General features: G+C 37.6%; 1 protein-coding gene across 3 annotated transcripts in view; it reads right to left on the bottom strand.

The window, feature by feature from the left end:
- Nucleotides 1-12,763, bottom strand: part of SYT1 (synaptotagmin 1) — a 350,802-nt gene that overhangs the window by 79,755 nt on the left and 258,284 nt on the right. For 2 of the 3 annotated variants that reach the window (XM_017804502.1, XM_017804503.1), the window contains one exon: nt 1,126-1,248. In XM_017804502.1, coding sequence (XP_017659991.1) covers nt 1,126-1,248 — 123 coding nt within the window. The remainder of the gene's footprint in view (nt 1-1,125; nt 1,249-12,763) is intronic. The other variant, XM_017804504.1, reaches the window with a different exon arrangement.

Below are 12,763 nucleotides of genomic sequence, written 5' to 3'. Positions count from 1 at the left end.
AACAATTAAAAGTGCCAGATTCCATGAACAGCATCAAATAAAGTATATGAATGTGGAAATAAATCACAACTACATGTGGAAGTCAGTTCAGGTGATTAATAAAAATTAACTGGGATTTAAGTTCAAAAGTAATTTCTTTCCATAAACAGGAAAGAATTATGTGGTTGTGACTGAAATTGTCAAAAAATGAAATGCAGAATAATGTGTTCTCAAGTTTACTGAAAGATATGCAGCAGAGGTGAAGAACTTAGAAGTGTTGGTGTACTTTGCGCCAAAGTTAAGCACTGTGAAGTTTAATGTAAGGCTGTGAATTGGTATAATTGACGAAAGTCATCCCTGGCAAAGAGGTCAGGGAGGGGAATTAAATATGAGCTAGTTCAGGATGTGGCCAGACCTGTTAAGTTGGTCGATTTTAGGTCTACATCACATTACAGTATCTATTTATTCTGAAAACCTGGGTAAGTAAGCCAAAGTTTGGTTTTACCAGCTTCAGAGTAGGGTACTGAATAATTATCAGTCCTTAACTTCTTGTTCAACTTTCCCGGGGTTTTTTGGGGGTGCTGACCTGTTTATTTGAACTTTTATTCCAAACTAGAATTTTCTTGGCTATTAAGTGTACCTTCATGGAGAGCAACAGAACCTGATGCAGCTAGTTATTACAGCAAAGTGCACACTTGATGAAGCGAGAGAAAGGAACTTCTGGCAATCTTACCAACTTGCTAAAAGAGACACAGTGAACCAACTTACCTTTACGTCCCTCTTTTTCCTTCCATATACGTTTGGTTACATTTTAAATACCTGAAGGCTGAAGCTACATTTTAGTTTCTGCATGCACACTCCATAATGTAATGTGGGTGGACATTGATTGGTGAAGTCTTAATATAAGTTATTAATAACCATGAGATAAAACTGTGTCTTCAGTTTTTGATTAAAGGTGTAATATATACTCCAAGTACATTCAATACCAATTTAGTAGTACCTCTGTAATGAATATTCTGTCTTGCTTTCTCCCTTTACTCTGTGCAAGCAGCAAAGACTCAGAAATATCTACTGTAACTAAATGTATGACTTCATTCTCCTCTTGCACACACAGAAATGAAATGTTACAAGTTGGTTATTTCAAACCTGATTGTTCTGGAAGTCATAATCCAAAGAATATTGGATTTTCCCTAGCTTCTCAACTTCTTTGGGTTCTTCCTTTTCTTCCCCATCAGTCAGCCCAGTCTCAGCATCATCATCCTTAAGAGCCTAGAAAGAAGGAATGTAATATTCATAAATGAGGCAAGCTGTTAAGTACAGTTTAAAAAAGATACTGTGCTCAAATCTATTTTAAAGCCATTAAAAGCAAGCATGACAGCGGAAATTCAAATATGCAGTTTACATATATATTCATACTTTTTGGGTTGCTCAAGAAGATGTTATAAATCAGCAAGCAAGCAATGGAAGTAGGAAGAATGCTCCTTGGGCTATAACAAGCAACGATTGTTATAAAACCTGAAAGTAGAAACAAAATATCATCTCGATGTAAAAAAAAAAGTTCTTCTGGGCTCAAACGGGCTCTTAAAGAGGCACAAGGAGGCAAACATGCTATTAAATAAGCAAAGTCACGCATTCATTCAACTTAAGAATATCTTGACGTCAACCCTGTTTGTGCATGCTGTGAATTGTTTGCATTTCGCAACATGTTTCCGTAAGACTACTATGATCAAGAGCATGTGCTGTGGATGAGCTCTTCCTACAATCATATGCCAAACATTTTTCATGTTTATTTAGAATGAATATGGAAGCAAAGTTTCTACCATGCCATTAGCAAATGCATGTTCCTCCTTTTCCCTCCCTCCCGAGACCAATCTCCTTTTTATTCATTCTCACTATAAAGCTTGGCTGAACCAAATTGATTGCAAGTTGATTTTAGTTTGCTTAGAAACAAACACAGAAAAATACAGAACTGCTTACATCTTTGCCTATGGAATAAACCCTGTTTTTTTAAAGGATACCTCAGTTATCTTAGATTTTATATATAATTCAAATACTAAATGATATTTTTTCTGTACCAGAAAGCAGAAGTATTTGCAGTGTGGAAAAGGTAATTCATACAATTATTAAACCATATGAACCATACCTAACTATGTAGATCTTATTCCAGCACATTCTTATCTGAGTAAGAACTGAAAATGGGCAAAAGTGATGAGGCAAATAGCGAAAAAATGTGGAAATGTGAAAGTAAAGTTGAGAGTGTGAAAACTCAGAATCAATACTGAGCATTCATCCAGAATTAATTGCAGAATTGTTGTTTGCATGTTATAGTAAACAGTATGCTTGTCTCTAAGTCCCCTATCTGGATGAAGAGTCTTTCTATATGGAGCTTCTGCTTGCACAAACAAGACTACTAAGTGCCAGAACAAGATTTATTCTCTCTTTTTCACAATGTGACGTAGTCTTAAGAAACATACAGCATTTCTAAACAGCAGGTTGCAACTGAGACTCTTTATTTGAATAGATAGCAAGGTCAGAAAGTAGCTATATACACGCTAATAGTGGCTGAAGAAAGAATGAATGTGAAAGCACTAATATCCTCACTGAGCCCTGAACACAGTAGGGGCCAACAGTTGTGTGGGGTTGGTAAGAAGAAAGATTGATCTCTGAAGTAGAAAATGCTACTTTTCAGAAGCCAGATCTAAATTCAAAAAGTCAGACTCAAAACTGTATGGTATTAAGCAATTATTTTTCTACTTTTTGAAACAAGGGAGAAATTCTGCTGGCATAGCTCAACTGAAATCAACGCAACAGCATTGATTTATGCAAGTTGAGGAGTTGGGTCTCAGGTAAATATCTGAATGTTAGTGAGTGATGGACTTTTTACCAGGAACATAAATTACAGTGTACCTGGATGAGATTGGTGGGAAAGGTCGGTAGTGGATGAGAATCACCTGTGAGACTGGAAGAGTAATACTTTTCCAACTAAACCATTTCTATCTGGAAGGGCTGAACTGCCTGAAATGAAATTTGGTTTGAGACATTTTAATCTCTGAGCTGCTAGCAAGTTCCCTGACTGTAGCGCAACATTTTTGTTAGTGCAACAAGAGACACTTGAAAACTGACAGGCTCTTTGACAGACCATATGTGGGATTGTCAGGATACCAAGTGATGTGATTATGCCAAACACCCTTGCTTTNTCAAGAGACACTTGAAAACTGACAGGCTCTTTGACAGACCATATGTGGGATTGTCAGGATACCAAGTGATGTGATTATGCCAAACACCCTTGCTTTCACTGGTAATAAAAATAAGCTTAAGGTTTTGTGATCAAACAAAAAGAAGATGTGACTCAATCCCACTGAAGCAACCAGATTTATCTAAGCCTGGAGACAACAGGAAGCTGTAAGTCAAGGTGGGATGTTAACTCTAAGACCCACTGCTCTGAATGATCGCAGGAATGTCCTAAAAGAAGACTCCATGATAAAAGACTGATATACAGCTTCAGTATATTATTGTTTCTAGGATAAGTACTGGATTTGCTGCTGTTCCATCTAATTTTGACCTGGATTTTGTTTGAGAGGAACTATCCTATGGCCATTCCTGAGGGATAAAAGTAAGAATGCAAAAGGAACCTTATATGTTAATTTCTAGGTATGTGGAATTTGTAACTGCTGCATCATATCCACACTCTTCTCTAGGAGAGCTATATACTCTTCTACAAAGCTGATCAGTCCAGGAGGTAATGGACCTGTGGGTAAATCAAAGTGAAAAAAGTTCTTACTGTGACTAAGGAATGTATAATGGAAAGCTAACATCCCTCTTGCAAAGGAGTTTTGAAGTGCAGGCAGAAAACACCGTATGGTTGAGAAACTCTTCTCCACAGGTTATGAGAAGCCTATTGGAAGGTGAAAGCTATTTCCAGAGGGGATGGAAAATATTGCACGTTACTGACATCAGCTGAGGAGCTACATGATCCTTCTTGACCTTGACTGAGAAACACTGAACTGCTAAGAAAAACACTAAGAAAAAATAGTGTTTGGATATGGACGAGGTTGTGGCACGGGGGAAGACGTGACAAATTATTATCTCTACAGCAGTATGTAAATAATAGTTTTTACTGTGAAGAGAGAAATTTGCTTTCAGACTACAGGCCAACGCTTTAAGAAGAAGAAGTTGAGTCAAAGGAAGCACATGTTTGATTCGGCTGCCGAGTTTCAAAGAGGAAGAAGAACTGGATTGCTTCAAAGTACTTGAAACACCCCAGAGGGATTTTAATTTTGTATTGAGATTCTCTGAAAGATCAATATTTAATGGAATAGTACTGCAACCCTCAATTTATAGCACACTGTAACACACTATATTGTGTCTTACTGATGTATTACTACAATCAAAATAAGCAGCTATATTTTATTTGTTTTAGAAACAATAAAATATTTTTAATTATAAACCAGCTTTTTACTCAAGCCCTCTTCAACTGATAAATGGTAACTGGAAAGCCTGGATTTAGATGCAGAGAAACATAAGCCTTGCCTTTCCTAGTATTTCCTTTAACTCTCACATTCATGACATTTTAAATGCTTTATCTGTGAAATAAGCAACATGGAAATGCATTATTGCATTGTGCTGAAGACCAGGTTTATCTCTTCTAATTTAGGATGACTGCTGAACTTCACTCAAGTGGTTTCTTCGTTTCTGCATAACATATGCAGAAACACACAACAGTGAAACATCTATATCCTTCCACATGTGTATAAGTATCTGAAAAATGTAGGCTTATATGTAAGCAGGTGTAGGAATGTACAAAAGAAAGTGTTAATCCAGTACAACCATTACAAGGTGATACGTCTGCATCTAATGAAATCAGCAAGTGGGAAAAGTTACTTTGTGCCAGGAATCATAACAGAGCCACACAATATACAATAAATGCTTTCTTAGACCTGGAAGACAAAATTAATTTTTGAGCCACCTCTCAATCTATATGTGAATTAACTATGCGAACAAGTTCTAACCAAGGCTGCAGACATAAATCTACATATGGCATTAGGATTCTCTTTTCTGCGCCATGTTTAGTTAATTGTTTTCAAGCTCATCTACTCTGCAGTGATTCTTATAACAAAAAGGGCTAAATTACAGCAATCTGGGGATCCACTGTTCGGTCTGCTGGTTGTTTCTTCTGCAACATAATTAAGAGTGGTTTTGCAGCCTCCTCTTTTCTTCTGAGTTGTTAAAGGAAATGCTTTATTTTTTTTTGTAGATGCATCTTTTGCATTAAAAAAGGAACAAAACCCCAAAGCTCCTTGTAATTGCAGCTCTGCAAACTCCACACCCTTCAGTGGGTTTTTACATTCCTGAGTTTTGTCCCTCTCTTATTCCCCTTGCTGACAAAAGCCTCTCCGGTGATACTGCCTCCTGACACTGCAAACATTCCTTGCTTCCAGCTGAGTTCCATCAAAACCCCTGCACCTTGCCACTGAGTTTACCACATTACTATCCACCACAAAGCAGAGAAGAGATTCTGGGTCTTAAATCAACTTTATGTACACTTTCACTTAATCCCTTCCCAAATTATGTGTAGAAAATGGAGGGTCTCTGGTTGCCTCCAGATTCCACATGTGCCCAAGCTTCAGGAAAGCAAAGTGGGAGGAGACTCATGTAACAAAACTGCTGGGGGAGCAAGTGTACTTCCTTGCCTCCTGAAGAGAGAGGCAGAGGCCACAAGCATGTCTGAGTCTCCAAGAGGATGCAAAGACCCACAGAGGTGTACTTTAGACTTTGATTCTGGTCTCAGTTATCATATTCATGTCACAAATTATTTAAAATGCAAAGTGTCTTTCACTGTTATATGTAAAGAAATGCTTTCATTAACAGAGTTTGTAGTGTTCCTTCCATGCTTTTAAGGAAATAAGTTATCAGTAGCAAGAAAGAGAGACACTGGGAAGGAAAACAAAACACTGACTGCAGCCTGTAAGTTTGTTTGTTACATGGTGCATGTTGCTGTCCTGAGTTCCATCTCCAGCTGCCCCATTCATCACTCCTTTTGTTCACATGGTGAAGGGGATATTTTTTTTTACATGAATGATGCCCAGTCCTCAGGCTTGTGCAATGCCTGCTGAGCTGAATGGAAGAAAACAATACCATTTTGTAGCAAGAATGTTCTGTGCCATGTCCAACAATTAATTATCAGAAAGACAATTTTCCCCCCACACCTAGGAATGACTGCATTTCCACTAACGGTGGTGCACCTCATCAATTTCTTTCACATTCAAGAACACCATAATTCTCATTTGGCCAATTTTTATCCCAAGGGAAAATAAAAGCCTTTAAAAAGTCCTGTCTGATGCCCTATCACAAAGCAGAAAAGCCTGCAATTTTAACATGTTTTCTATCAGAGTCCCCCAGAAGGAAAGGCAACATTTCATTCATTCAGCATCTGCTTTCTCTCCATGAATTAATTCAAGGAACATGTTGTGCCTGGGTTTCCAGTGTCTGAGCCAGGCTTTGGTCATTGTGAAATCTACTTTGCCATTACTGCTGTAAGAACGTTGGCTTCACACACCAGCAATGGGCCACACTGATGCACAGAATGAGCAAAACCCTGCTAGGTTCAGCATGCAATGCCTTGACATTATTCCTTGCTTGTTATACAGTTTTCAAATGGTCTGTTGGATTATTTAAAAGACTTTATTTCTTTAGGAGCCCTGTGACATAAGGTCATCATGTTCAGTTTAAAAGCTTAAATTTAAAAGCTTTAAATTGTTGGGTACTAAAATACTAACTTATTCTGGAGCAATAGAAGGATACAGAAAATGCTAGAGGTGTTCGATGTAAAATATGAATACACACATTTAAGTCAGAGATGTTAAGCTCACAAATCAACCTGTTTTTCTTATAGCCAGTGTTGTTCAAAAAAAGATGAAGCTGATCTCAGTCTGGGAGCCTATTTTAGAAGTCAACCCCGTGGGTCAGGGCTTTGCTTTGAATGCAGGGCCCATGTGTATGAACTAAAAGCAGTAAGCCTTTCTGCAAGCATGCTGCCATGCTCTGCCCCCACTTTCCATATGGCAGGCAGTGCTTGGTTACTCTGAGCAGCAGGCTGTGAGTAGGAGGCAGCTTTAGGCTGCTTGGCCAGTGCATGCTGCTCCATCAATTGTTCTTCATCCTCCTCAAATGAATGGCAGCAGTCCAGATGGAAGCATGCTTTGGGACAGAGCTGGCTCCTTGACGGTGGAGGACCACTCAGAATACTACATTTATTTCTGTTTGAGAAATCTGTCATACTACATAACTAGGACTACATCTATTTAACAGTGAAAATTAACCTAAATACAGCCAGACATGATTTACTGACTGCCACATTGACCTATGGAGAAAAAGTTGGCACAGACCTGTTCTTTTGGCTTACTTCCTTAAAAAGAGATAAGATAATCCTCTGACCATCCTCTAAATAGGATTTTATCGAGTATCTGATATTCTCATGCTTGAAAGTTATTTTGCTATTCATATTTATTATTCATTTATTATTAAACATTCCCAAGTATTTAACTTTGAATTTTATTTTTTTAAATGTATACCTCATTAAAATGTGTACATAAACATTTGAAATGCATTCTTCATTGATATGAACTGCTGTTCCTGTTGTAGGTTATGCATACCCACTAACTACAGACACTTAGTGTAGGAGTTTAGTTCTCCATGCAGTCTGTGGATATAGGAAAATGTCTCAAGAGCGGGATTCAAATCACTTAATTTAGGGACTAATTACATATTTTCTAGACACTACTCATTAGGACCCTGAAGACTCTGGTCTTGAATAAGGAACTCAAAATTTGGGCTGTTAGTCAAGAGAACACAAGAAATGTCCTTGACAATGGAAGCTTCCTTCAGACCTTCAGTATAGAAACAAGACACGTAAGAAAATAAGCAGGATCTGTTTCTTCATGTAATCCTAACAGTGCAATAGGTTAAAACAGAAGTAATAAATTAATTACTTTACAGAAAAAAAAAGTTAAATAAAGGAGTTAAAACAAACTCAGGAAGCACGCAAAGCAAGCTCCTGTGTTTTCTTGGGAGTGACTAAGAGGACGAGACAGGAATGCAAATAAGCCCAGCCTTGCGTCTCACAGTTATTGCTTCCATATTTTCAGGTTTCTGAAGTCTAATATAAATCTAAGTTTCAAAGGAGTTTTACAGAAAACCTGTTTACAGTACACAAATGCTCATCTATAACATTTTATATTCATAAACATGTTATTTTCACATTTTTCAGGAAGTTTTATGCATACTGCACAGTTGTCTTCTGAGTCAGGTGAAAAAGCAGGACAGTTGGTCAAGCCTGAGATTGAATTAATGTAAAATGGGACTCAGTCAATTAATTTTGACTGCCACAGTATATATACTGGGTTTGTTTTCTAAGCAAGATTTTTCCCTATTGTTTCAAACTAACTTTCTACACTGTAGCGGCTCTGCAGCACACATTGTCTTTCTGAGTGTGAATTAGGATGTGACATTGCATTGTGGACAAGCCACAGCGAGCATTAATGTCAGCATGGGCTGAAGATGCCAACAAATGGGAACTGGCATGCTGATACCAAGACAGGTGGCACTGTGGAATAAATACACTCACTATTCTCTAGGCATTCAACCGGGAAAACAAACAAGCAGACAAGTAAACATTGCAGAAGAAAAGACCACTGCCAGCAACAGAGCTCCTGATCCTTAGAAAGATCCTCTTGGATTATTTCTGGCAATAAAGGCTTGAGTTCATTCAAGAGAAATCCAGGCTCTCTAGATGTCAGTGTGGATTTTATCGAGTTAAGTTTGGCTATCATCTTCATGCTGGTGGGTAAATGCACATTACTTTGAAATATTTCAGGCACCTAACATTAACAAGTTTGTTCCTTCAGTGTTTTGTCTCCACGAGGGCAAGGGTGTTTGCGGATCAACAGCTAGAATCATAAGGTGAATTAGTCTTAGAAAACCATTCTATGTTGAAGTTAGGTTAGGTACAATCGCAGTTCTCATGGTCATATCACTTTATAACACCTGCTATTAATACACGAACATTAATCAGAATATTCTGATTAAGTTAGTACATAACCTCGATGTAAAAAAAAGGCCTATGTAAAGGAAAAACAAACATACAGAGAAGTCATGTGGCTGACTGAAGGCCACAGTAAGTCAGTAGCAGAGCCAAGAATACACTCGTACTCCAGGCTGTAGTACATATACCTAATCCCAAATCTCCTATTTCACCTAACAGACACACTCATTGTAAGCCAAAAATCTTTCACTAGTGACAGTGTTTTAGCCTGATGCAACAAGAAAGGGTTTGAGCTATTAAATCTCCTTTTCCACAAATGCTTTGCGACCTAATAAAATGTTCAGAGAACAACAATTATTCTTCAAGCGACAAGGCTAAATTTTAGTAAGTTCTCAGTGCCGCTGTTCATGACTGAAATCATGTCTATTCCTTTCCTTAGCCCAAAGGCTGAGCTTAAGCAAGAATTTTGCTGCACCAATGTATTAAATTCAGACCAAATAAATCAGCAGCTATTTTAGTGTCTCTGGAGCTGGGTGTTCAGGGGCTTATTTTTTTTACCCCTAAAGAAAAGAATAGTGGGAGCCACCGGGGCATTAGTAGAGATTGGAAAGTTCTAAAGATGAAAACTGTGATGGGAAGATCTCACAAAAACATTAGTGCCAGTTGTCATTAGGCTGCACCAACAGAAATCTGTACTAAGACCACTCAAAAGAGATTGGTATGGAACACTAAGAACTTACTGCGTGGGCACTGTACTGAGATGATGTGAGAACCCAGAGCAAGTTTTGTGAGGTAGCAATTATTTTAGCTACTTTAGAAACTAAGACATTAAAAATACACACTGCTTTTGTCTACTTTTGATATGGTGACATTTATACAAAAAGGAAATAAAATTAGAAAGTTATTTTTATGGGCCAATCAATTTTAAACTTGAGCTTTCTAGTACAGTTTGCCTTAATATTTTAACCAGAGAAAGAATGACAACCTCTTTTCTTTCACCCTCCTCTAGCCTTCCCCCAAATACATACCCCACCAAAAAATGCCCAATCAATTTAGTTCAGCCTTTTGATGTTTGTATCAAAGCTACTACATACACATCTCTGCTAAGGAGACAGAGCTGTCAGAAGACTATGAAAGCTTTAGACTAGGTGCGTCCAAATATCAAAATAAACCTACCGCAAGTGACAATCCAGAACAGTCATGAGACACAAACACAGACAAGGAGGACATAGGAGGAGAAATAAAAATTAAAACATCCACACACAAACATTAGTAAAAAACATGGAGAAATGACCTTTTTATAGCAGTACATTAACTAACAATTTGCCTCCCCTAGAAGGAGTCTAATCCTCCCATTGGCCCTTGGTGTAGTTATATACTCTACTTGAAAAAACTAGCCTTGCTTGGAATGGAAATGTGTCTCAAGATTGAAAACCTAACCTTATTTTAAACTCATCTCCCACTCTATGTCAGCTATATTTGTTCATAATCTTCACATGAAAACAGTTTCTCATTTGAAGTTGTGTCCAGGGCAGTGGATGTTTCGAAGTACAAATATTCTAACAGAGACCAAATTTTTCCCCCCCTTTCTGTAATATCTATCATGTGTGACTTTTGAGCTGACTGAACCTGTATGTCAGAAAGATCTTTAATTATGTCAAACTACATGGCTCTATAATGATTTGGCACAGATGTGCAGGTCAGCATGAGTAAATGTAGGTCAGAAGTTCTCTTTGACAAACAAGTCCAGATTAAGATAAAAATTATAATTTCAGGATCTGATGCTTTCAATTTACCAAGTAGCACTCCCTTTCAACTTTGTGTCTCAGGGGAACTAGGATCCTGCAAGATGCCAAGTGCTTATCAACTGTTATTACACATTCTTAGCTGAAGGCAGAAGGTAATCAGCACTTGCAGGTTCAGGCCTAACAATAACTGAAGTAGGTTTTCTGGTTTTTGACAACGTTTCAGATATTTGGCACTGTACACTGCCTTTTATAATGGCATTAGATTTACATCCTGGTCTTCAATTACTTTTTTTAACAATTTGCTGTTTTGAATAGCTAAAAGATATTCTTAATATTCCACTTTCTATTTTATACCAGAACCTTTAAAGTGCTTCAATTATCTTAATTGAAATATGCTACATTTAGCATTGCATTGAGTTCAGCCAGATATATTAAAACTTGCACTGATAAGTTAACTTAGACTAAAAAATCCGTCATACAGACAAAAAATGACAGCCAAAATGTTGCTGTAAGAATTAAGTTGGTAAAAGTTACTGAACACCAAGGACTCAAAATATGTATACTGTCAGACTGCTAGGAATGAATTTGAGGTGTTAATTTAAGAAGTCTGTTTTTGAAATCTCAGACAATGAAGAGTTGGCTGGAAAGTCGGTGAACTACTTATTAAAGGTCTGACATTTACATCAACTGAGAATCTAACCTCCTTAGGTTTGACTGTTCAAAACAAATCATATTAGTTAAATCCCAAAATGTCTCAGCAAAAGTAGGTTTGAATAACTATACAGAGTATTTTGAATGGAATCATCTTAAAATACCTATCTGTGCAACACTGCAAAGTTTTAGCTCTCTTTCTAGACAAGAGACACAGAATTCAGCTTTTTATCAAATTTTCCCATTAAAAAAAAGCAAATGGAATTCAGTATTAATTACATCATGTAATTTTCCATGTAAAATACTTATTTTCCAAGAGCCCATGGTCATTTATCCAGGTGCTAATGAATATAATTAAAAACACTTAATATATTATAACTACAACAATGACCTCACGATATGGAACAAATTCCACACAAATATCAATCAACAAATTACATATTATTTCTCCTATAAAAAAAGTAGGTTTGTTATCATTAGCAGAACATAATGAAGTTCTCAAGGGATTTTTTCACAAGCATAATCAAAGCATTTCTTCCAAATTATTCTTGGTTCAGTTGGAGGAGTTGGCTAACAGTAGAACCAACAATTGATGATCTGATTTTCCATGCATTGTTGAGGGGTAAATATCTCACAATTACTAAATATCTCAGAACAAAGTCAGGGAATCTATGAATGCTAAATTAAAGGGCTTTAAGACAAGGAATTCATTTCACGTTCATAATATGGAGAAAAGAACTCCAGCATATACCTTCTTCAAGGGAGAACTCAAAATTTCTGCTCTGATGGTTTTTAGCTCGGCCTTGCTAATCTTTCTAACTGTGGAATAGCTCCATCTAAATTAGTGATTTTGTGTACTGAGGAGATTGTTTTCAGGTGTGAATTTGTCTTGTGCTGATGTCACACACTCGAGCAGTGTGGCACATGAAGCATCTTCTCTCCAGGAAGAACCAAGGTTGAAACTGCACACCAGGGCACTACCTGAAATACTCTACTTGCAATGAGGATGCAAGGGTCTCCATGTCCAGTCTTTGTCCTCCTGTGTCATAACTGAACCTGGAAATAGCTCTGATAGCTCTATACACCTTTGAAACTTATCCATTATTTTCCTCCCCTTACCTGAGATCCTTTCTGACTCTACTCATGTGATTCAGCTGCAGCCAGTCATCAGGCTTGTAAGGCTTCCTCATCTACTCTCCTGATTTTGCTCTTCTCCTACTACATACTACATGCCTGGAGAATGCTAACTTGTTCCAGGACTCTTAAGACTGGCTGATGAGCCACACTGGTGGCTGTTCCATCATTGAACATGGCATTTCACCAGTTGTTGTGGACTGCTCCATGG

Source organism: Lepidothrix coronata, unplaced genomic scaffold (genome assembly GCF_001604755.1).
Source record: "Lepidothrix coronata isolate B3197 unplaced genomic scaffold, Lepidothrix_coronata-1.0 Scaffold9, whole genome shotgun sequence".
In the NCBI taxonomy this organism is placed as follows: domain Eukaryota; kingdom Metazoa; phylum Chordata; class Aves; order Passeriformes; family Pipridae; genus Lepidothrix; species Lepidothrix coronata.
The sequence above is the reverse complement of the archived record's forward strand: the minus strand, read 5'-3'. Positions and strand labels throughout refer to the sequence as shown.